At 39.2% G+C, this 22,703-nt stretch overlaps 9 protein-coding genes across 9 annotated transcripts; 4 read left to right on the top strand and 5 right to left on the bottom strand.

Moving 5' to 3' along the window:
* Positions 1-307: 307 nt before the first annotated feature.
* Positions 308-3,519, bottom strand: I206_100439 (uncharacterized protein; the record flags this gene model as incomplete). The annotated part of the gene is made up of 4 exons (XM_019152664.1): positions 308-2,521; positions 2,572-2,636; positions 2,692-3,109; positions 3,361-3,519. The coding sequence occupies 4 exons, from the start codon at positions 3,517-3,519 to the stop codon at positions 308-310; spliced, it is 2,856 nt and encodes a 951-aa protein (XP_019014802.1).
* Positions 3,520-4,679: 1,160 nt separating this feature from the next.
* On the bottom strand, positions 4,680-8,415 carry I206_100438 (40S ribosomal uS14 domain-containing protein; the record flags this gene model as incomplete). The annotated part of the gene is made up of 11 exons (XM_019152665.1): positions 4,680-4,712; positions 4,783-4,819; positions 4,901-4,906; positions 4,972-5,037; positions 5,346-5,372; positions 6,278-7,118; positions 7,232-7,427; positions 7,501-7,774; positions 7,871-7,927; positions 7,997-8,052; positions 8,119-8,415. 11 exons carry the CDS (start codon positions 8,413-8,415, stop codon positions 4,680-4,682), a joined length of 1,890 nt encoding a protein of 629 aa, XP_019014803.1.
* A 223-nt stretch (positions 8,416-8,638) lies between these two features.
* Positions 8,639-9,807, bottom strand: I206_100437 (uncharacterized protein; the record flags this gene model as incomplete). Its single annotated transcript, XM_019152666.1, has 2 exons — positions 8,639-9,439; positions 9,529-9,807. The coding sequence occupies 2 exons, from the start codon at positions 9,805-9,807 to the stop codon at positions 8,639-8,641; spliced, it is 1,080 nt and encodes a 359-aa protein (XP_019014804.1).
* Positions 9,808-10,231: 424 nt separating this feature from the next.
* On the top strand, positions 10,232-11,994 carry I206_100436 (uncharacterized protein; the record flags this gene model as incomplete). The annotated part of the gene is made up of 5 exons (XM_019152667.1): positions 10,232-10,401; positions 10,488-10,549; positions 10,611-10,717; positions 10,772-11,415; positions 11,490-11,994. The coding sequence occupies 5 exons, from the start codon at positions 10,232-10,234 to the stop codon at positions 11,992-11,994; spliced, it is 1,488 nt and encodes a 495-aa protein (XP_019014805.1).
* Positions 11,995-13,075: 1,081 nt separating this feature from the next.
* On the top strand, positions 13,076-13,639 carry I206_100435 (thioredoxin; the record flags this gene model as incomplete). Its single annotated transcript, XM_019152668.1, has 4 exons — positions 13,076-13,117; positions 13,200-13,340; positions 13,442-13,546; positions 13,613-13,639. The coding sequence occupies 4 exons, from the start codon at positions 13,076-13,078 to the stop codon at positions 13,637-13,639; spliced, it is 315 nt and encodes a 104-aa protein (XP_019014806.1).
* A 208-nt stretch (positions 13,640-13,847) lies between these two features.
* On the bottom strand, positions 13,848-14,327 carry I206_100434 (uncharacterized protein; the record flags this gene model as incomplete). The annotated part of the gene is made up of 3 exons (XM_019152669.1): positions 13,848-13,974; positions 14,066-14,137; positions 14,248-14,327. 3 exons carry the CDS (start codon positions 14,325-14,327, stop codon positions 13,848-13,850), a joined length of 279 nt encoding a protein of 92 aa, XP_019014807.1.
* A 611-nt stretch (positions 14,328-14,938) lies between these two features.
* On the bottom strand, positions 14,939-15,664 carry I206_100433 (uncharacterized protein; the record flags this gene model as incomplete). Its single annotated transcript, XM_019152670.1, has 1 exon — positions 14,939-15,664. One exon carries the CDS (start codon positions 15,662-15,664, stop codon positions 14,939-14,941), a length of 726 nt encoding a protein of 241 aa, XP_019014808.1.
* Positions 15,665-16,494: 830 nt separating this feature from the next.
* On the top strand, positions 16,495-20,565 carry I206_100432 (uncharacterized protein; the record flags this gene model as incomplete). Its single annotated transcript, XM_019152671.1, has 12 exons — positions 16,495-16,497; positions 16,574-17,018; positions 17,073-17,339; positions 17,411-17,974; positions 18,033-18,298; positions 18,376-18,508; positions 18,575-19,047; positions 19,110-19,426; positions 19,491-19,869; positions 19,942-20,130; positions 20,203-20,463; positions 20,536-20,565. 12 exons carry the CDS (start codon positions 16,495-16,497, stop codon positions 20,563-20,565), a joined length of 3,327 nt encoding a protein of 1,108 aa, XP_019014809.1.
* A 976-nt stretch (positions 20,566-21,541) lies between these two features.
* Positions 21,542-22,410, top strand: I206_100431 (uncharacterized protein; the record flags this gene model as incomplete). Its single annotated transcript, XM_019152672.1, has 2 exons — positions 21,542-21,718; positions 21,793-22,410. The coding sequence occupies 2 exons, from the start codon at positions 21,542-21,544 to the stop codon at positions 22,408-22,410; spliced, it is 795 nt and encodes a 264-aa protein (XP_019014810.1).
* Positions 22,411-22,703: the final 293 nt, after the last annotated feature.

Below are 22,703 nucleotides of genomic sequence, written 5' to 3'. Positions count from 1 at the left end.
GATATATAAGTAAAGTATATTCACATGTTAAAAGTTTTTTTTTTTCATTTTCCCAAATAATCTATCTATAACAAAGTAAAAAAATAAAAAAAAGAAGAAAAGTTTTTTTTAAGAAAACAATGCAAATTCAATATACAAAAGATTTTAGAAATTGAAAGAATGATTTTCTAAGACAACATTTTCGAATCGTTTCGTTTTAATCAATCAACCGCCTAATCATCAAAAGTTTTTTATTAAAAAAAAAGAAAATCAAACAAAATAAAATGAATAAAAATATCAAAGTAAGGTCCTTTTTGTATGTGCGTTTTTACATCATAGGAGGAATATGAGAAGGACCATTGTGGTAAGGTACGAATTGTTGACCTGAAGGATCTTGCCAATTTCCATTAGGAACTTGACCTGGTCCTACGATACCTTCTTCAGGTAAGATAACTTCACCGTTTACGTCACTTCCTGGTTGTTGTGGCATACCAGGTTGAGGACCGTGTGGATGCCCACCTGGTCCCGCTTGTTCTTGAAGATGCCAATTGGGTGCTGGTCCACCTGAAGGACCACGAAGGTGTAACCATGGTTGGCCGTCCGGTCCTGGAGCATGGTAGCTCATTCCGGTATGAGTTGGACCCATTTGAGGTGGAGGTGGTCCACCAGGTCCTCTCTCACCACCATGGAAATGAGGTTGACCGGGGTGAATGGGTCCTCCACCATATTGCATGAATGGTTGACCGCCACCGTAGATATCGGTCAGGGCGTTGACATGCTGTAATTGAGGTCGACCGATGTGTCCTCTATTAGAACCGTGATAACCACCTCGACCGTATCCTCGACCACCACCGCCGCCACCACCACCACCACCTCCGTATCCATTACCTTGTCCGCCTCCATAATGTCCGAAAGAGGCATCTTCTCGTGCGAGTTTTGATTGGATTCTCTTGCCGTATGGAGTGTTCCTGATCGAAGGAAGGATAGGTCGGATAAGTTCGACAAGAAGCATTCTTTGACCTATGTCGCAGTAGTCCAAGACAGTCTGAATAACATAATTTCCGTAAGAATCCCTAAGCAACTTCTCCAACCGAGATCTGTTAAGACACTCTCCAACTAAACCTTTTCGGACTTCAGGATCGGCGACTCGAACACATTTCTCAACCACATTAGAGGAGAACTTTTGAACGGATAAAGAGCAAACGTTACCGATGAAGGTTCGGATAAGGGGTTCTGAGAATCTGGCATCGTTGAGATCTAGGATATATTGAATGACGTAGTTTCCGAAGGGATCTTGAACAAGGTATAACGAGTTGAAAATGATTTCAGTGACAAGTTGCATTCGTTGAGCTGGAGACGCATGGTCGATGGATCGTTGAAGTACGCAACAACCGTGTCGGTGAGTAGCTACTTCAATGAGATTGGCGGCGATGGCGTTGTAGATGAATTGGTTGTCTTCTGGAATGAGCTTGTTGAGACATTTCTGGATGACATGGTTACCATTCAAATCCTTGATAAGGGCGACGACGTTCAAGCTCAAAGCCATGATAAGAGTTCTAATTTGTTTCGCTTGTCTAGGTTGAGCAAGGAAGTCGACCATCTTTTGAACAGCTCGAGTACCGTGCATGTTGAGTGAAATACCAACAAGGTCATTGGCAACTGAGTCGATAATGGCGGATCTCTGTTCTTCAGTTGAGTATTCAAGCAATTTCTGGCAAAGATAATTACCGAAAGGATCAGTCATGAGTTCGGGGAAGTGACCGTAGGTTTCGTTGAAAATCATATCTCGGTGTTTGGGTTCACCATCTTCTAATTTCTTTTGTAAGTATCGGCAACCGTGTTGGTCTTTACAAAGAGGAAGCAGCTCCCCAGCTAGATCTTCAATTCTGACGCCAGTAAATCTGTTGAATTCTCTATCTTGATCTGCTCGTTTGTTTTTCAAGCCAATAGATCCACCAGGATAAAGTGACCCTGAACCATATCCATCATCGTCAAACCCGTAAGGATCATAAGGAGCTTGAGGGTTGAATCCAGCACCGACATTGGAATTTGGAGGGAAACCGTTGTACGCATCGTAAGGTCGTCCAGCTTCATTCATAGAGAATCCACCACCGACTTTACCAAAGGCTCTAGCCAAGTCAGGATTCGAAAATCCTCGTTGAGCTTGACTCAAGCCTTCACCGCCGGCAGTCTCTTGCGGACCAGGAGCTCGCTTGACTCCAGACATGCTGTTAAAGCCGAACGGGGTGGCGGGGACGGATTTGCTGGGCATGGCGGGGAGACTAGCAATTGAATCAGCCATTCCAGTAGGTGAGGTTTTTCTGCTGCCGAGAAGATCTCGACCATCATCGCTCATGAGACCTTGACCGGGAAGAGGAGAGGTGATGCCTCGAGCACCATTGTTGGCCGTGGCCGGGACAGCAGAGAATTGGGGCCATTCAGAGGTCTTCAGAGAAGTTTCGAAAGGGCGAACACCAAAGGCACGAGGCGGTGTTTGTGAAAGAGGGGCAAGATCGAGGGCAGCGGAAGAAGCAGAAAGTCGCTAGCGTTAGGTCAACAGGACACGAAGAAGACTACTTGAAATAGACTCACCTTATCTGATTTGGGGATACCTGGGAAAGGATCGTCATCACCCATTTGAAGGTATTTGACAGAACCTAGACATCCCTAGTCAGTCAACTTCCAATTGCGATCTCGTTATACTCAACTCACTTTGAGCACCCTCAGCGTCCACATCATCGTCTTCAGTCCAATCCCTTCTACCCGCATCAGCCATAACGCTCAAGCTCAACTTCTCCATTCCGAAAGTTCCACCATAAGTACTGGTTCTTCTGCTGCCTGGCATACTCTTAGCTCCGTTTAAACCTTCTCTACCAGGAGGACCAATGGGAGCCGGAGCTTCCTTGGATTCTGGCACAGAAGCGGTTGTTCCGTGTGGTAAGCGACCAGGAGGAGTGGTGGGTGCAGAAGCAGCCTCTCCTGGAGGAGTATTACTGTTGAGAAGTTGACGTTCTTCAGCGAGTTGAGAAGCTTCCAATTCCTGCATTTGTTGTTCGAATCTAGCTCGTTGAGCATGTCTTTGCCTTTCATGTTCGATTCGTTTGGCTTCGAGTCTTTCAGCATGTTGGGCCTGCTCGTATTGTAAGCATTATTCTCTAGCCGTGTCTCAGACTTTCTATTTAGCTTGTCCTGCCCAAGAATCCTTTCTTCTAACCCATACCTCGATTCTGACCCTCATCCCCAATGCTGTCTCTCGCGACAAAACTTCTCGGTAGGAATTTACCAACAAGGTCGAGGTCTCTTCAGATCTTCCATCCCCCATATTCTCCCAGTCCTCTATGGCGCGCCTTACAAGACTACTGACTGAGAAGGTACACTCACTGCATCAGCAAGATCTAAAGCATCATGTCCATTCGCTAATTTCCCATTAACTTCATCTAATTTATTTACTTCTGGATCAGATTGAGTAGCAGCTGGATTGACATTAAGTCTTGTCGTAGGGACAGTTGGACTAAGTGAAATTGAAGTTTCCGTAGTCATTCTATCGTTTATTTGAACAAATGAATTATCGAAGCTATAATAGGGGTTAAGGTAAAAAATTGTCAACTTCTTTATATGATAAGGCATTTGATTTCACATATAAAAGTCAAAAGATAACATACATTAACAAATCTCGGTAATTCTAAATGACGTTTTTTTATTCTGTATTTTGAACTGAAAGGATTATGATGAAAGTAAGGATATTTGTATAAAATACGAAGTGAGGTTATTTTATGAGTCGTTAAAGGGATAAAGGATTTTCGAAGTTAAATATGAGGTGTACAAGGATGATGTTGTTGATGAAAGAGTTAGAAAAAGAGGAAAATATCAGCATTAATTTTTAAATGTTTATGATTTCTATCGACCTGTATAATGAAGAGGTATAAATCATAATTTTAAGAAATGAGAAACTCACAATGGAAGTTTTTCAAATAAATGAAATCTTCTCCTTTTTTAATTTTTGGAATTAGACTATACTGGTTTTTTTCCAGGCAGACAAGTCCGAGCTGATGAATACTAGTACAAGGTAGTACAACTTGACTTGCAAAAATGAAGAACTAAAAAGGTATATTGTATTTGATATTTGTTGTATCTTCTTTCATAGAAAAGAAAAAAAGCCCAACATAAACTTCTTCAACATGAAATTTGGTTAACGTACTAAACCACGTGGAATTGATATGAAAATGAGTACCTGTTAAAATAATGATATCAACTGCCAAATCAATAAACGCCGATTTAAAGTTCCCCTCAATCACTTCAAGTGGCATATATATATATATATATATATGAAAGGAGATCACCGCCAAAACACTTAAAAAAACAAATAGATACCAGCTGCACACAGATAGCAATAGGGTTATGTTGCATAAATGAGGAATATGAATGTTTCTGCTTATGCAACGAAGATGCACACCACGCCACGCCATGCACAAGTAAAGATGAAAGCTTTATAACGAAGTGAAATTGATGCCATCACGGATATACAAGTCCCTTTTGTACCAATTTCTAAACCCAATCTCCCAGAATCAACTTAACTAATCTAGGTGAAAGCGTTTAGTTGGCCTATGATGAAAAGAGGTTATGAAGTCAGTGAATGATCACAGTGTTGTCATGCATTATTTGGAGATCGTTGCGACTGCAAGATGACCAGATTCGAATTCCTAACTGACCTTGTAGAAACCAATTTGCTTGGACTGAAAATGAATATTCGGATATCAGTATTTCATCTCATCTTTCGTACTATTGTTAATCATCAAAACTCACCTTCTCTCGGAAACATTGTCTGCACATATCAAGACCCCTATAAGAAATAATCTGTTAGTTCCTTCTGTTTTCACTTGCAACTTTCTAATGGATTTCCATCTATGAATGATTAACGTACCATTTTCTATCGAGGAAACGACAATATCAGCATATTGTACTATATCATCAATATGATGGAAAATTACTTACCTAATGAGACCGGCTTGATGAGCACAGACTCGACATTGTCGAGAACCTTTACCGTAGTTTCGGGGTCTAATTTAGACATTAATGATACATTAGTAATGTATTTCAATTCCCATAATTTCTTCTCCAGATCACAATGACATCAAGCTTTTCAACTAATCCATTAATTGATATCCAATCCATTATCTATCCACCATGCTTCTTGACGATTCAATTATATCATAAGATCCATTAATCTTATCTCCGTTTTCTTCATTCCCACATTAACATATCCTTTAATCCATCCAAATTAAACTACCTCAATCTTTTATTCCTCACAATAATATCCAAATCTCTAATACGGCTAATCGTGATATCGAATTTCATTCAAAACTCACCTTGAGAACCAAACGTTAGAGTGAGCCCTAATAAATTACCAAAAATCAGCATTAATTCATTTCATTTCATTCATCACTACTCATCAATTCGCAAAACTCACATATTGAATAATCAGTTTTTGATTGACTTTTTAAGAAAGTCGTTTTTTTCGTATCTAATGTAATAAAGATCTCTTGATCAGCATTATATTTCTTTTCCTTATTCATTATATCTCCCTTTATCTCTTTTCTTTAATTATCCAAATATCCTGTGAATCTTAATCTTCCTCTCATCAAGTCTTTCCAATATGTTCTAGTTGTCTTTTCCTATATCTCTCTCTTTATCTCTAAGATGTTTAAACAATATACTTACTTGATTATGGCTTAAAATAAAAGTCGAAATGAACTTGAAGTCTACCTAAAATAAATAACCTTTTAATCCTTTACGATTCATCAGTTTAAAAAAACCTCGAATCTCCCAATCTCCAATTCCCATTGCACCACTATTGAAACTTAGCGTGTGGGTGGTACCGTTTAAATTGCGTGGCAATTTTCAACAAACGAAATTACCGATAACTCCGTTTTCATTCAAAGTTCGTGGCATTTTGCATTATGAAGCGGGGCACCTTTGTTTACATTTTATGATTACTGCATACGATCAAATAAATGCATTTGTTCAAATGATTTCGTTTAAGATAATGACCCATCTAATTGCATATACCCAAAAATCATATAATAATGCGATTGATATGTAGTAAAATGATTCTACCAGTCTAACCCACTATATAACATCACATTGCATTGTCATACTAGCAGATGAATTTGCATTTAAATTACGTCTTGATTGATCCTACTATCCATTCGACCTTTATTGAGGAATCTGATAATGAGGACAAAGAGCTCAATGGAAAAGCTTAATCAATTAATTTAGCACAGGAAAAACGTTCACTCACCTCTTCCATCTATCATCCCATTCTTGATATCTCTTTTTATCCCTCTTGAAACCTTCAACAGCCCTTTCAAATCTTTTTAACCTATTCTTTAGATCCGGCATATACCTCTTACAAATTTTGACATCCCTTTCAGAGACTTGAAGGGTAGTTATTGCGGTTTCATCGACAAGAAATCCCGGAGAGTTGGATTTCGTGTATGAACACGATGTATACCGTACTTCATTCGAAATATGCTTGGAAGATTGATCTATCACTTCATCGACGACAGCCGCTAATAATGAATTTGAACTTGATTGAATATTGGTAATATCCTCTTCATATTCGATATAGTCTATATCGATTGTGATAGGTTCATCGAAAGAATACCCCTTCCTAGTGTCGATCACAGCAGCGTTTGACTGATCTTGGGTAGTACTTCTAAACTGAACATCTCTTATCTCTGCAAGATCGCTCTCTGGCGAAGAGATCACTCTAGATCTCTTTTTCGATATTGGCAAGTTTGACAATGGAATAGGGTAGCTAACAGAGAGAGTACTAGATTCCTCCGGATCCTCATCCGTATCAGGATCAAGATATATCCTTTGAGCGATGCTTTTGCGATGGATGACTTCTCGCGGGAGGTTGAAACTTTGCTGTTTATAATCAGATATCGATGCGACTTTCCTAGATGATTTTCGAGTATACACATCGCAATGATATGCCTTCGAATCAGGAATATGTGGGGGTGTCCGTATCTCCGTCGAATCTGACGACGAGTGCAACTCCAAACCAGCTTCAGGTAATAGCGAAGGAAGACGAGGGGAAGGTGATGATTCGCGTGAATGTAAATGCCATCTCTGGTCTAAGCAATTGCTTGACGCAAGTGTCAGGATGTCATCTATCTAGATAGAAGGTTATGGTCTCACCAATTCTCCTGAGCTATTCAAAGTTAATTATAGATCTTAGCGACCTTACTTTCATTTATTGTAGAAATTTCCATTAACATACCAAATTTTTCAGAATAAAATGCAAATAATTGTTGATCAGGTTGAAGATGATTATCCAAAATTCGTAATTTACCAATTGAACAAAGTATACCTTTAATTGATGTATTTTTAATCTCTGTTAATTGAGTGGGAAATTTCCAATATATATTCGCATTACATCTATGCTGGAATGACCGAAAATATAAGTTTATCAAGGAAATGTTTTTCAAATGTCAAAATTGAAAACTGTGTACTTACATTGATTGCTCGTGCCATACCTAATCCTAAAGCAAGTACATCCTTATGATCAAACTGTTCATATGTAAATGTCAAAGCATCATTGAACCCCAATTCTTTAGGATCATCAACTCCATCAGGAAAAGAAAACAATACAAATTCTATTCCTTTTAAACTAATTTCAGATTTCTTTAACATAGGTCTTGTGAAAAGGCCAACTTGGTTATCGAATTCTAAGATGGAACGAAGATGAATTTGAGTATTTGATAAAGCTGAAAGGAAATTCTTTTCAATCCTGTAGACATAGATAGGAAGAATGAAAGAAGATAAAATACATATTATCATCAGATTGAGCGGGATTCGTCTGAATAAAATTTTAAGATTTACTAACTTCTTAAGCCAATATTCGGGAACCAAATTTCCCTTAAATTGTCTCTGCGAATCAGTGCTAACAATCTCGGAAAGTCAGTGATGACAACTTTGGCCAAAAGAAAAGTCAAAATGATAAGAAATTTACATTCTTCTTGTCATATACTTCAATTCAGTCTCATTATCAATTCGCTTAGCTATTGTCTGTTAAAATCGTTAATATCTTTTCCTCCTTTTATTCTATTATCAAACTTGAAATGAAAGACTTACTTTGGTAAAAGGATTAATGAATAATTGTTGTCGATTATAATGAATTTTGAATGTAGCTCTTATAGCTGGTTTAATTAATTCATCTAATATAGCAAAAAATTCTTGAAAAATATGCTCGAATGCGCATATTTGATGTAATATCTCGATTTTATGTATATCTTCGAATTTGAGATGTGGATTCGGTTTCGAATCAATAAGAGTTGAAGAAGAGGAAAAGGAAGATAGTCGTTTTTTACTTGATGAAGAAGATGACGCATCCGGAATTGTTTTTGTTGCTTGATACCTTTGTGGAAACATTGGTTTAATAAAATGGTAGGATCAGCAAGCACAATGAACTCAGTATTTCATTTACGAAATTCATTTAAGAAAGAAGAAATATAGGAAGGAAAAGTCTATTGACATGCATTTCTATATGTAGTCAATCCAAATCCCTACTGATGTTTGATGATTAAATCAAGGTACCATCATACCGCATTATATTTACGAAAACAACGCACGGTCCTCATGTTATGATTATCTATTAAAAGCCGAATATATCATCCATTGCGTCCTTTTTCTTCTTCATTTTCTTATTTTTGATCGTAACATCACCGTCTTGATCTCTTGACTTGTTCTTCTTTTTCTTCGGTATTAGTGCTTCTTCTGAATTCTCTTTGAAATTTTGTTGTACTTCCGATATTTTCTCCTTCCGCGCTTTGCTGTCGAAAATCGCGTCGATATCCAATAGCTTTTTCTTTTTCTTCCTCTTCTTTATTTCAGCGTCATATGTGTCTAATTCAGGTGGATAAAGATCTTCATCCCGTTCGGAAGGCGGAGAAGGTGGTCTACTGATCGCCTTTGTCGGTAAGTCTAATGCAAGTGCATGAACATCTGAGCTTGATGGTGTTGTGGATTGTGGTTGAGAGTTCAGATTATCGTGTGACAATGAAGGGTATCTACTTGCTTTTGGTGTCGTATCGTTTGATGTTGAAACAGTAGTGATTGAAGAGCGTTGTATTTTCTCGCCCAATTCCGTTCCATCTACATTCATGGATTCTACCGGATATAATTTACCTGTATCCATTACACCCTCCATTGGGACAGGGGCAGCTTGTATAGTAGCTTTACCAATTCTAGTCTTATCCAACTTCCTCTTTGCTTTTCTCTGTCCTCCATTCATGAACACATTTTCAAGTTCCATATCCAATCCACTGGCTATATTCATAGTGATAGCAAATAACCTAGAATAAATTGCCAAAACACTAGTTTGTAAAGGTACGAAATGATGTAAGTCAAGAATTTGCGCAGTGAATCTTTGACTTGTGAATAAAGCCTTGATCATCTGAGTACATGAGTATTGTCAGCTCATTACTTGTAGCTACATTACTTGTAGCTTGAACCTTTGTGACAAATGGCCAAAATACAACTTACTCTTGTAACTAATTGTTTACCTTGAATTTTCCGTTTCTCCCATATCGTAGCATCATTCTGTGATTCTTTCACGTATCTAAGCAGTAATTTGCCTACTATCAACACTTCATGCATTCGTCTGAGAAAAAGCTGAGTCCTGTGTTGATCCCTCGCCCTCAAAAATAAGGTCTGTAAGAACGATAATTCGGTTGAGAGGTGAGATGGGATTGATGAGTGAAGCTGTAATCGATTTAAGGGTGTTGAGGGGCCTGCCAATACAGGTGACGAGGAGTTTGACATGTTATCGCTAGTTTTCTAGCAGCTGATCTTCCTATATGGAAACCGGTGTAAGGTAGACGTTATTATCATCATTTCAAGGTGAATTGAACAATTGAACAATAAGATAACTGGTGAAGTTAAATCGAAATTAACATTTAATCAATTCCGGCGGAGAGATAAGCGACGCTGACATTATGTGGTTTACCTAAATAAACCTATTTAAGGGGGATACTAGGAGAATCGTACGATATCTTAGTGCGTACTATAATTGATTATTTGTTTACTTTTAGGGAATTATTTCGGACCCACGCGTCCGTTGATTATTGATGTTTTGTCGGAAATTTAAATCGAAAAATCAAAGATCGAATATTTGAATTCATCTTTTCATCGTTTTTGCTATTGTCTAGTTGTTTCATTCATCATAAAAAGTATATATAGTTTGAAAATGGCAGTAACGATGGATGGTCCTTCGACCAATCTTCGAAAGAGGAAATCTAATGGTAATTTAAATTCCGATAATATCATGAATGGAAAATCAACTGCTCTTTTGAAAATTAATGCTATGCCTACTGAACATGGCCAGGAGATGGATAAAAAATTGGACGAGCATCAAGAGTGAGTTTTTGATAGAAGAGTAACTGTCCAGACTAAGAAGGTCATGAAAAAGGCATATTAGCTGACATACCATCGTACTCTCTTAGGTACGAATTTGGTGGTCCAGTCGGAGTTGTTGCCATGATGGTTGGATTTCCCCTTCTTATGTGTTAGTATTGGTCAGCTATGTCGTGATGATGCAATAGAAGCTGATTAATGATCTGTTACAGACTACCTTTGGATCTGTCTTTGGTTTTACCAAGGTAAATTCATCTACCCGACTTCCATCAACGATATTCGACCTTTCTTCAACAAGATGGGACAGCACATCTATGAAGTGAGTGTCCAAAATCTCCTGCATTTCCCGGCAGCAGCTAACATTTACCAACAGGGCGCCTACCCGACCAAATTTGCTTGGGGAACATATTGCGGTCTCACCGCAATTCAACTGATTTTCGCTCAAGTCTTACCAGGTCTTACTCAAAACGGTCTACCAGTCCCGTCATTAGGGTACAAAGCACTTCCATACCATTGTAACGCCCTTTACTCTTGGTACGCAACCTTAGCTTTGTCATATGTCTTCCACAAAACTGGTATATATAGATTACCTTGGCTTATCGAAAATTACGGACAAATCATGACTGTCGCTTTAATCGTATCGTTCTCCGTATCAATCTTAATCGACGTTTGTGGTCGACTATTCCATTACGGAGGTAAACCAATGAGATTATCTGGAAATATCATCTACGACCACTTCATGGGTATCACTCTTAACCCTCGACTGGGTCGAATTGACCTAAAAATGTTCGCTGAAGTCAGAGTACCTTGGGTTTTACTTTTCTTAATATCTCTCTCTGGTGTAGTTAAGCAATACGAAGAACTCGGAAGAGTATCATACAATATGTGGCATATGCTCTTAGCTACTGGTCTTTACATGAACGCATGCGCAAAGGCCGAACATATGATTCCTCAAACTTGGGATATGTTCCATGAAAAATTCGGATGGATGTTGATTTTCTGGAATATGGCTGGAGTGTGAGTCAGGTCGACATTTCCTAAAGTCAAAATGAATGTACAGCAGAGTTGACCAAGGTATCTTATAAATCTAGCCCCTTCACATATTGTTATCCTACCATATATATGGCTCGAGCTTCTCCTTCAACTTACGAATTCCCCTTGTGGGGCAATATCGCCATGTTCGTAACGCTCGTCACTTTCTACTACATCTTCGATTGTGCCATGGCTCAAAAATCAAATTTCAAGATGCATCAACAAGGAGAACATAACCCTCGAAAGGCTTTCCCCGTTTTATATGGCTCTGATTTGAAAAACCCAAGTTATATTCAAACTAAACATGGTAACAAATTACTCACAGGTGGATTCTGGAGATACGCAAGAAAGATTAATTATACTGCCGATTGGATTCAAGCTTGTACTTGGGGATTAACTGCTGGATTAAATACACCTATAACAATGTTTTACCCAATTTTTTTCCTTGCTGTACTTACACATCGATGTGGAAGAGATTTCGCTAAATGTTCCGTCAAGTATGGAGAAGATTGGGATGAATACTGTAAGGTAGTTAGATGGAAATTTATCCCTTATATCTATTAAGGAATGATGGATCGAAATAGTCAATGGAGACTGAATGCGGATGATTCTGGCATGCTGCTATCGTAGTAGATTATTGAGCTGCTGAAGAATGGACAATAGAAAGTAGATAGAATAGGCCGAGCTGCGTAAACTCGCATAGAAGCTTCATTGCATATTAGATGTTCTTAGCATAGCATTGATACGTATTATGATTTATACCATGATTATACCACACATGTCCGAGCATGGATCTAGCAACATTCAATGCCACATGGCGAAATATTTGTAGTACGCGTGAAATTGAATGGTTTAGGCCGAGATTTCGGAGATTGGGTACGCATAATTCTGTTCAGCCTATATGTAGGGTGAGTAGCCTCCCTTTGGTATTAACGAATTATCGATATTATCATCTTCTTCCCTGCCTCCATGAAATGATGCCCAATATGTCATGCAAGAGGTGCACTTCTATTCGAGACTGTCAATCAGACTCCGTACCAGATTTTCAACATACTATCAAAAGTTATAATAGTTTATATGATCAAGCCTCCACTTCCACGTGGTAGCTAGACCAATGCCGCAACTAATAACGTACGTACTGTGCTGTACGTACGGTATTTTGTTCTGGTACACACTATGAAAGTCACGTCATGTCGTTGAGTGGAGAAGCTGATTCAGCTTTCAAACATCGTCTTATCTTTATTCTTTTTTTTTTCTTCTTATTTGATTCTTATCAATCAAACTATTAATTTCAATCAAAGAATTATCTTCTGGTGAGTTCGGTAATTTCTTTTTCTTACTCGTTGTAATTCAATAGAAAGGTGCATAGAAGGATTCTGAAGATTTGTAAGCATGGACAAATAGAAAGGTATAAATAGCGTATATTTCAAGAAATTGGAACTTTTATCATTTTTTCTTTCGATACTCATTTCTATTTCAAACGAAATTCGATAATTCTATCTCTAATTGTCATTGTTGTTGTATCAAATATCTTCATCCATATTCAAATCAAGAAGCTTGGATATAAGCAAATATCGTATAGATCAGCTTATAATAATTTCAATTATCAGTTTTATCATAACATAACCCAAAACAAATAAACAAAATGGTTAAAGCTATTGAATCTAAATCAGAATTCGACTCTCTCGTAAGTTACATTTTCAAAAGCTTCAATACAAAATAAAATCAAATACTAATTTGAATCATTCTTTATTTTTCTATAACCTTAGATCGCAGGTTCTGAACCTGTAGTAGTTGATTACTGGGCTACATGGTGTGGACCTTGTAAAATGATTTCACCTCATTTCGCTAAACTCGAAGCTGAATACCCTGGTGTTAAATTCGTAAAAGTTGACGTTGAGGAACAAGAGGTGAGTTATAATTTTATATCAATTCGTTCATTTATTAAATTTCTTCTTGTATGTTTTGTCCAAAAATTGACATTAGCTAACAATTCAATTATTATACATAGGAAATCGCTCTATTCGCAGGTATTAAAGCTATGCCAACTTTCATCGCTTACAAAGATGGTCAACCAATTGAAACTGTAACCGGTGCCGTCCCTGCCAAACTTAACGTGAGTGATCAATATTTTCTATATACACTGTATCGATTTATTGACATTGAAAGATCTACCTTTTAGGCTCTTCTCGAAAAGATCTCCGCTTAAATGCATGATTAGATAGAAAATGAGAGAAGAAGTGCTTAGTACTGCATATTAGGATTGATATTGCATGTATAGAAGTGAAATAAGTGATCAGCTGTTTGCATTTACATGTTACAGAGGTAATGAGCTTCGGATTGGCATTAGATGATATATGACTTGGGTCACTGAACCCCTATTTCTTCATAAATCTTCCTACTGACTGCCATCGAACTCATTTGGCAGTATCATCCCTCGAGGTATCACCATTTCTGCTTTCAGTGGAAAGTTCTCTCCATTCACCATTGCTTTCCGCATTTTCAAATTTGGCCAAAGCAGTCTGGAAGATCCTGCCCAACAAGCTATAAGATAAAAGATACAACTGGACTACTAGTGAACGGTAACTATCTTGCATCCGACCCAGTGCGAATATCCTAATATCTCTTTACTTACGGTCCTGCTCCGTCCGAAAAACCTTCATCTAATTGATGTGAACACATGTGGTCAGTATCCATTGCATTATGACTAAGAATGATACGTTTGTAAGAAATCAATACAGCTCAATATCGAATTACGTTTTGAGTTATTTGTAGGAACGTCGGATCGTGCTAACGATGGAAGATGAATCAACTTACTGGCATTTTCCACAAATGAGTGAATTCTTACTCCACACTTGAGGTGCACTGTTACAGGTTTTGTCTGCTTCTGAACTCATCTTCAATTCTGTTGATCGGCGTTTTATGCTTGGAATTATTTTAGATTTAAATGATAAAGTATGTGATGATGATAGAAATATAATAAATACCAAGATTGAGGGCTTCTTATATATTCCTGAATGATAGTTTGAATAGCGAGTACATATAGTGCTCAAGCCATGAAAGTAGATACTGTAGAAAGGATAAATATGACTTCATGGCTTTAAAGGATAATCTTAACTTCTATTGTTAAAAGGATAAGTAACATTTTTTTGTGTAAAGGGTGAATATGACTTCTCGAAATGAAGGAGAAGTGAATCATGATGACGCTGAAGGCCTAGACTCAGTTTATATGATGTAGATCGAAAGAAGCATTCCGACTTGGATTATGCGAAGAGAAGCTCGAAAGCAAGATCGATGGAATTGCCTTCGCGGTATAAGCTTCTCTCAAGGACAAGCGAACGAATTAAGAGCCATCCCTTAGTATATTTACATCCGAGTAAGTATCTTACAAAGTCAATCGAGATTGATAAATTCACAAAATATATGTTAACTGGGTGGCAGAAGGGATGTATATGAATATGTACAATATATATTTACAGGTAATATCCGCGAATAGCATTGCTCCATCTTATCGTCTCGGGACATGCAAGAGATCTTTCACCGAGTCTTCTGTCAATAAAGAGATGATTCCAGTAGAATAAACAGGGTGCTTAACGACAAAATTCTTGCTAATGAAATCCGCTGTATCCGTTGATCGTTTACTAACTTTACCTTCAACTTGGAGCTCCAAGAAATGTCGTCTTACGTTTTCACTGTGATAAGAAATACAATTGTTCAAGTACGATGGGCTGGAGTCTTGGGACGACATATCAAGAGGAGGTTCTAATTTAGTAAAATCATACTTTGTAATTTCTTCTGGCTGCCATACCCAAGATCTATGATATATGACATCGGGACTGGAATTTTCGTGAGATCCTTTCTGGTAAATGGTGAATGCACTTCCGGGTTTCTCAGAATCTCCTGAGTGACTACAGAATCGACTTAAAATGCAATTGCAATGGTCACGTACTTGTTCCATATCGTCATATGTCTTTGATTCGTCAGTGCGATTTACTTGCCAATCTTTATCTTCACCCTTTTCGTGTATAGCTAATACTAGCTGCACTGATTGTTTCAGACATTTCGCAATGCGTTCGAAATCCATCTCGCAATCAGAGGAGCTGGTAGCCGCATTTGTATGTCTTCGAATTTCGAGATCGGCCTTGATTGGGTAGGATGTATCATTCCCTTCTTCAACAGGATTAGCAGTCAAAGATATTGAGTAAGGAGTTTCGGATTCTACAGTTGATTGCATCGTGAGGTCAAATTGCTGATTGAGAAGTATTTGAAAAGATTATGTTATATTTGTACCATCTGTGGAAGGTGAATAAAGATGAAATGATTGAAATATCAGAAATTGAATTAGTATTCCTTCGCACAATGCATCTATATATACGCTACAAGTTTGCGTAAAGATATAATGTCATAACTGAAATCCTTTCTTCTTGAGCCTTCTCTTACGTGTAAGGACCTTCATACAGGTAACGTCATTGATCAAAGGATATACACCGATATCATCGTCATATACTTTGATTATCACTCTCAACATATCATAACATAGCATGCAAAGTAAATAGTTGATCACAAACTCGGGGCTGTGCGATAATTAAGGATTAGTTGGAATAAGCGATGTGGTGCCACACACGGAACAATATAGTTTAAATGAGTTTTAATCCGTTATTACGTTATACGAGTAGGGGCTACGATGTCACACACAGCTACTTCTGCATATGCGCATTTCATCATCAAAACGCGTGCTATAATACTATTACCCCACGCATCATACTTGCTTTTTGTCTTTTGTCTTCAACTATTTGTCAACTATTATAAAACATAGACTGCATACTAAAGTGACATTTGTTGGTCACTGAGTGCTGCTCCCTCCGTTGACAGGACATCTTGGTTATCAGTAAAACCGAATTTGTCAGCATTTAAAGTCGTGATCAACATCTCACCCTTCGCACGACGCTTCGACCTTAAGGTGCATCAACGCTCTTATAGTTTCATCACGTAGATAGTCAACTTGACCGGGATATAATATTGAACACTTCCTCTGGCATCCAAGACAAATAAGAACTTCCTACAATGGTACGTATCTGATTCCGTCAGGTAGAATGAGCTGTGCATTGTCACTGCGGTGTTGACTTTGGTATGACAAATATAGCCTCCTCCGCCGACGACAGATCCAAAAATAAATACTCTTCTCTCGACTATACAGTCTGAGAAGAGAAATTTGGAAGGTGCTAAAGCCGTAATGAGAGCTGTAGAAGCATCTTCGAAAAATGAAGCGGTAATTCAACAAGCACAAAATGAAGTTAGGTCAGCACAAGCGTCCATCAAATTTTTGGAAGATGAATTGGCGAAATTGCAAATGTCTTCTAGTGGAAGTGGATCAGGTTCTCCAATGAGACCAGGTGAAAGTTCCAGAAATCAAATGACTCCTTCTAAATCCGGTCCTTCCAGCCTGGGATATGGTGGAAACGGTGGACCCCCGGTTAGTCCTAGTCCAAGCCAAAAGGGTTATAACGTAGATAGGGATAGACCGTTACCACCTCCACCACCTGGGTCTGACCAGCCTGAACCTAAGCAGAAGAATTATACTCAGCTAGGTAAGCTATAATCTCGAAATTACGGTCAATGCTAGCTAATGAAGGATGAATCAGATTTGCAAAGGTATGACGCACCTTTGACCGGAGCCAAAATCACCAGAATGCTCAATCAGCTTCAATTCAAGCTCCAAGTAGAAGAGCAATACAAGCTTGGTATTGAGAAGATGGCTCAAGCTTATAGGATCGAAGGAGATAAGAGATTGCGAGGAGAAACGGATGCTAAACGAGTGGAATCGGATGGAAAAATCCAATTATTGAGAAAGGCGAAGAGGAGATACGAGACATTGGCTAAATTCGGAGGGGCTGTCGAAGATGATGAAGGTGAGTACTCCATGTTTACAGCTGATGATAGTAGGTAAGGGCGCGTAGCTGATTGCCCTTTCATCATGTAGACCTACTACCAGACGGTATGAAACGTAAAGATGCGTTACGAAAGCCTATTTCCGGTAAATTGGTTGTCTCCCTTAGATCAGCTCGAGATCTAAATCACCGCCCTTTACCGCGTAAATCATCGAAAATCTTCAACGAGACTACCGTAGTAATCAAGATAGAAGGGAATGAAAGAGCTGTGTCCCATCCTTCAAGAGTCGACAAATGGCACGAAGATTTCGAAATTGACGTTGATAAAGCCAATGAAGTTGAAGTGACAATATACGATAGTGTCGCTCCAGGCGATTCAGCTCCGATAGGAATGATGTGGTTCACAGTCAGTGATCTCTTAGAGGCTTTGAGAAGGCAAAAAGTCGGGATCGAAACTCAAGGTGCTGGGTGGGTCACTGCCGATGCAGCCGCTACCCTTGGACCTAGATCAGGCGCTGCACCGGATTCAGTCACCTTGCATAGTGCTGGGACCATACGAGGTAGACCACCTGGAGGAGACGGAAAAGGCCCCGAAGGTATAGAAGGTTGGTGGTCTGTTGAGCCTGCTGGTGCGATCTTACTCAGGTTAGACTTCGGTGAGTAGCTTGTCTACCATCTCTGTTGTGCGGAATGTGCTGAACAACTGTCTCGCAGTCAAGGACAATGTCGCTGGACAAAGAAGACCATACGAAGCCCTTGGAAGAGCTGGTGCCGTCAGGAAGAGGAAGGGAGATGTCTACGAGATGAATGGACACAAATTCGTTCAAAGGCAGTTTTACCAACCAATCATGTGCGCTTTGTGTCAAGAATTCTTGCTCACCGGTGAAGGATATCAATGTGAGGACTGTCGATATGCCTGTCACAAGAAATGTTACCCAAAGGTCGTCACCAAGTGTATCAGCAAAACTCACGCCGATGCGGTAAGTCTTTGCGCTCAGTTGTGTTCTCGAGACGTCAGGTCAAGGTTAATAGATGGCTAATAACGTACACAATGTAGGAGGGAGACGAAGAGAAAATCAACCATCGAATTCCTCACCGATTTACTCCTTATACCAATATCACCGCAAACTGGTGTTGTCATTGCGGTTACATGTTGCCATTCGGTCGAAAAAATTCTGTTAAATGCTCAGGTGAGCCATTTCTCGGGAGTCTGGGTTTTTGTACTGGCTTTCTGCTTACGTCTGACCCAATTGCAGAGTGTTCTCTCACATGCCATCAAACCTGTTCGCACCTTGTGCCCGATTTCTGCGGTATGACCATGGAGATGGCCAACATCCTTTTGAAGAATTTACGAGATATCAAGACCACCCAAGTGCACAAGAAACCACCACCTTCCGCCTCATCGTCAGTATCAACACTTCCAGCACACCCATCCCAAGAGAAGATCAGTGCCCCTCCACAGTTGCCACCGATTGTGACTCAGCCGCCGGTGCAGGCACCATCTCCAGCGAGGCCCCCTCCAGGTGCTTATGATCCTCGATATGCTCCACCGCTCAGTCAACAACCACAGCCACCGCAACAGCCTCCAGCTCAGCAGCAACCCTACCCCCCTCCGGCTGGGTACGATAACCTCAGACCTACGGGTGGTAGACCTATGCCTCAACCCCCTGCTCAGCCTCAACAAAGATTGAGTTACAACGACCAGAGGCCTCAGGATGGGTATCAACAGGTAAGTGATTGACAGCCGATGTTTCAATATCGCAAGCTGACCCGACGGGCTTTTTGGAACAGATGCCTCCGGTGCAGCCTCCTACCAAATTGCAACCTACTCAGCCTGAACCTCCGAGAGCTTTTGCCCCTTCGCCCGCTCCTTCTCAAGCTTCCGCTCATTCACAACCACAAACTGTTATAGCTTCTCGACCCTCTCAACATTCTTTGTCGTCTAGAGCAATTAAGAAGATTGGTTTAGACGATTTCAATTTCCTTGCCGTTCTTGGTAAAGGTAACTTCGGTAAAGTCATGTTAGCTGAAGAAAAGGCATCCAGCAATCTATACGCCATCAAGGTATTGAAGAAGGAATTCATCATCGAGAACGACGAAGTTGAGAGGTACGTCGCAACGCATTCTTCACGTATCGAGCCATGAGACTGATCTGCTTGTTGTATTCTACAGCACCCAATCCGAGAAGAGAGTCTTCTTAGCGGCAGCCCAAGAAAGACACCCATTCTTGCTGGGGTTACATTCTTGTTTTCAAACTGAAACCCGAGTTTACTTCGTTATGGAATACGTCTCCGGTGGTGATTTAATGTTACATATCCAGAAGAAACAGTTCACTTTGCGTCAAGCTAAGTTTTACGCCTGTGAGGTCTTGTTGGCTCTGCAATACTTCCACTCGAAAGGAATCATCTACCGAGATCTTAAATTGGACAACATTCTTTTGACTCTTGATGGACATGTCAAGGTAGCGGATTATGGTCTTTGTAAGGAGGATATGTGGTATGGTAAAACTACTAGTACTTTCTGTGGTACACCTGAGTTCATGGCTCCAGAGGTGAGTGACCACAAAATCCGACCATCGATCGATAGACTTTGCAATGCTGATTCTACTTCGCTCTTCTGCCAGATCTTGCTCGAACAACGATACGGCAGAGCGGTGGATTGGTGGGCTTTCGGTGTATTGACTTACGAGATGTTGCTCGGTCAATCACCTTTCAGAGGTGATGATGAAGACGAGATCTTCGATGCTATCTTGGAGGATGAGCCGCTTTATCCTATCACTATGCCCAGAGACGCTGTGTCGCTTTTACAAAGGGTGAGTCGCCCGGACCTGTAGATCAGAAGAATGCTTGTTGACTGACTGACATGACTTATTCCCCCAATATAGCTTCTCACCAGAGATCCAACCCGAAGATTAGGTGCAGGAGAAGCGGATGCAGAAGACATCAAGCGACACTTATTCTTCAAAGACGTCAACTTTGATGACGTTTACAACAAACGAATCCCACCGCCGTACTTCCCTACGATTGGTAATGCTACCGATACGAGTAACTTCGATCAAGAGTTCACCAGAGAACAACCTACTTTGACTCCTGTACACACTCAATTGAGCACTCAAGATCAACAAGAGTTTGCTGGATTCTCATGGGTAGGTCCCTTCGTCTCTCCTATACTATAAAAATACGGACTTGCTGATGGTTTTCTATAATACACTTTGCAGATTGCTCCATGGGCTGCAGCTCAGGCTTAGGATGTCAGACAATATGATAAACGAGTCGAATGGCAATTAATATAGAACGAGCGCACGAGACGTTAGATACGAGAAAAGCAGTTAGACTGGATAGAAATATGGTAGATTGGATTGATAACTTCGGGATGGTGTAATGTTGGATTTACGACAATGATGAGAGGAGAAGATTCATGGGAAAACATTGACCACCTTGTTCGAATGTAGACCTTGACATACATGATTGTTTCAATAGGTCCGCTTGTTTAGGTAGGTCATTCACGAACGAATGTAATGCAAAATGTGTATACAAGATGAATGATCAGAAGACCTACGTGTAAGATACCGACCATTCAGGTCTATCTTTGCGTTGAATTGTATTGATCATCGTAATAAGATCAAGGGCGTTTTAAGTGGCATCTGCGATAACAAAAAGAGGGCGATTCACTAGTCAGAAAATCCCGACGCCCTGAAGATCAATGCACACATCTCCATCAACGGCAATGCCTTAAATTCGTTTCGGTGATCAAGCTTATCAATACCGAATTGGATCATCCAATTAGGTGGGGAAGAAACAGATAAGGAAATTGAATTTGTACTTCCAAAGGTATAGAGAAAACTAGCTAATCACTATCTTTTTGATTTGAATTCCTTTGGCTCATTCTTCTACGCTGCGAAGATGAGAAGAATCAGAAGCTTCCTGATACTAATACCCTTGAAAAACTTTCTTTCCTTCTAAAATTTCCGAAGATTCAGGAGCTTGGTTGTGTGGATTAGTAATTTGCTGATTGATGCTGATGTAAGAGAAGTCGTGTTTCCTATCGTTCGAAGTGCAAGTTTTCTCATTTGGCTAGTTGTTCGTGGATATATAGAAGCCCATTTCGAATCTTCAATTCTGATTTATTCATTAGCTCTGTTGTCTGCAGTGAACGAATAATTGCTTTAACGACAATAGGTATACTGACATTCAGAAATTTCAAACCACCCAATAATCACCGAAATGACAGTCCCATCAACTGCTCAGGTTCATAACCTGAAAGGTAGACCGCATACGTTAATCAGAGAAGCTAGTTTTTATCAAGAAGCATATTTGGCTTCTTCATCTTATATACGAGCTATAGGTAATCAACTTAAAAAGGATTGGGGATTTCGTCAAATTGAAAAATCAGATGTGTCGGTGAGTCAATTAAATCAATACATTAGCTATTCACAATATACAACTTGAGTATTGTTTAACTTGTGGGTATTTAGAAATATCAACCTTTTCTTTCTAATAACGAAGATGATTTATTACTTGATTTGATTTGTACCACTGCTCCTCAACATATCATTCAACTTCCAATCAATTTAATAAATCTCAAAATTACACCTAAATGTCAAATGGACTCACTCGCGTTATCATCATTTTCAACCATTTTAACTTCTTGTTATGTTAAAATAACAGATGAAACAATAATAGTTAATCCTTTAAAAGATTTAATTTCATTTTTACAATGTTTATTACCTTCTTCTAATGCATTATCATTATCTCCACCCACGAAAACAATATCAACTTTTGGAAGATGTTTAGGTACTTCTGAAAAATATTCAAAAACTCGTCTTGAGCTAGAACAAGAAGAAGAGGAAAAAATTAGAAATAATTCAATTGATTCATGGAGATTTGAAATTAGTCCTTCCGAAAATGAAAATGAAATTGAGAATAAAAATATTAATACTCCTTGTACTTCTTGGTTAAATAAAAATGAAGAGATGTTGAGAGATACAGTTGGTTGTGGGTATTATAGAAGATTAAGAGAAGTCGCTGAAGATCAGAAAAATACTCAAGTTGAAGTGGACATAGTTGAGATTGGTGAAGTAGCTACGGGATGATATTTTCAATAGGAATGATTTTCAATGTCTCAAAGCTCATTGTAGGTAGTAGAGATCTGACATTTTGCTGAACCAAAGTGATGTATATAAATTTGACATCTGATCCACTTGAGTTGATCATTTGATGATTATTACCCTGTTTGTATGCCGACTGACTAAATACAGTGGAACCGAATATATATGCTTACATACAGTATGAGGATATATCAATGAAGGCAAATATATAGCACTTTTGAGGGATCCCAAGCGACCTAAACTTTTGTCAAAATTAACAATATGTATGATGCTTGTAT

This window comes from Kwoniella pini, chromosome 1, assembly GCF_000512605.2.
Source record: "Kwoniella pini CBS 10737 chromosome 1, complete sequence".
Taxonomy (NCBI): domain Eukaryota; kingdom Fungi; phylum Basidiomycota; class Tremellomycetes; order Tremellales; family Cryptococcaceae; genus Kwoniella; species Kwoniella pini.
The sequence above is the reverse complement of the archived record's forward strand: the minus strand, read 5'-3'. Positions and strand labels throughout refer to the sequence as shown.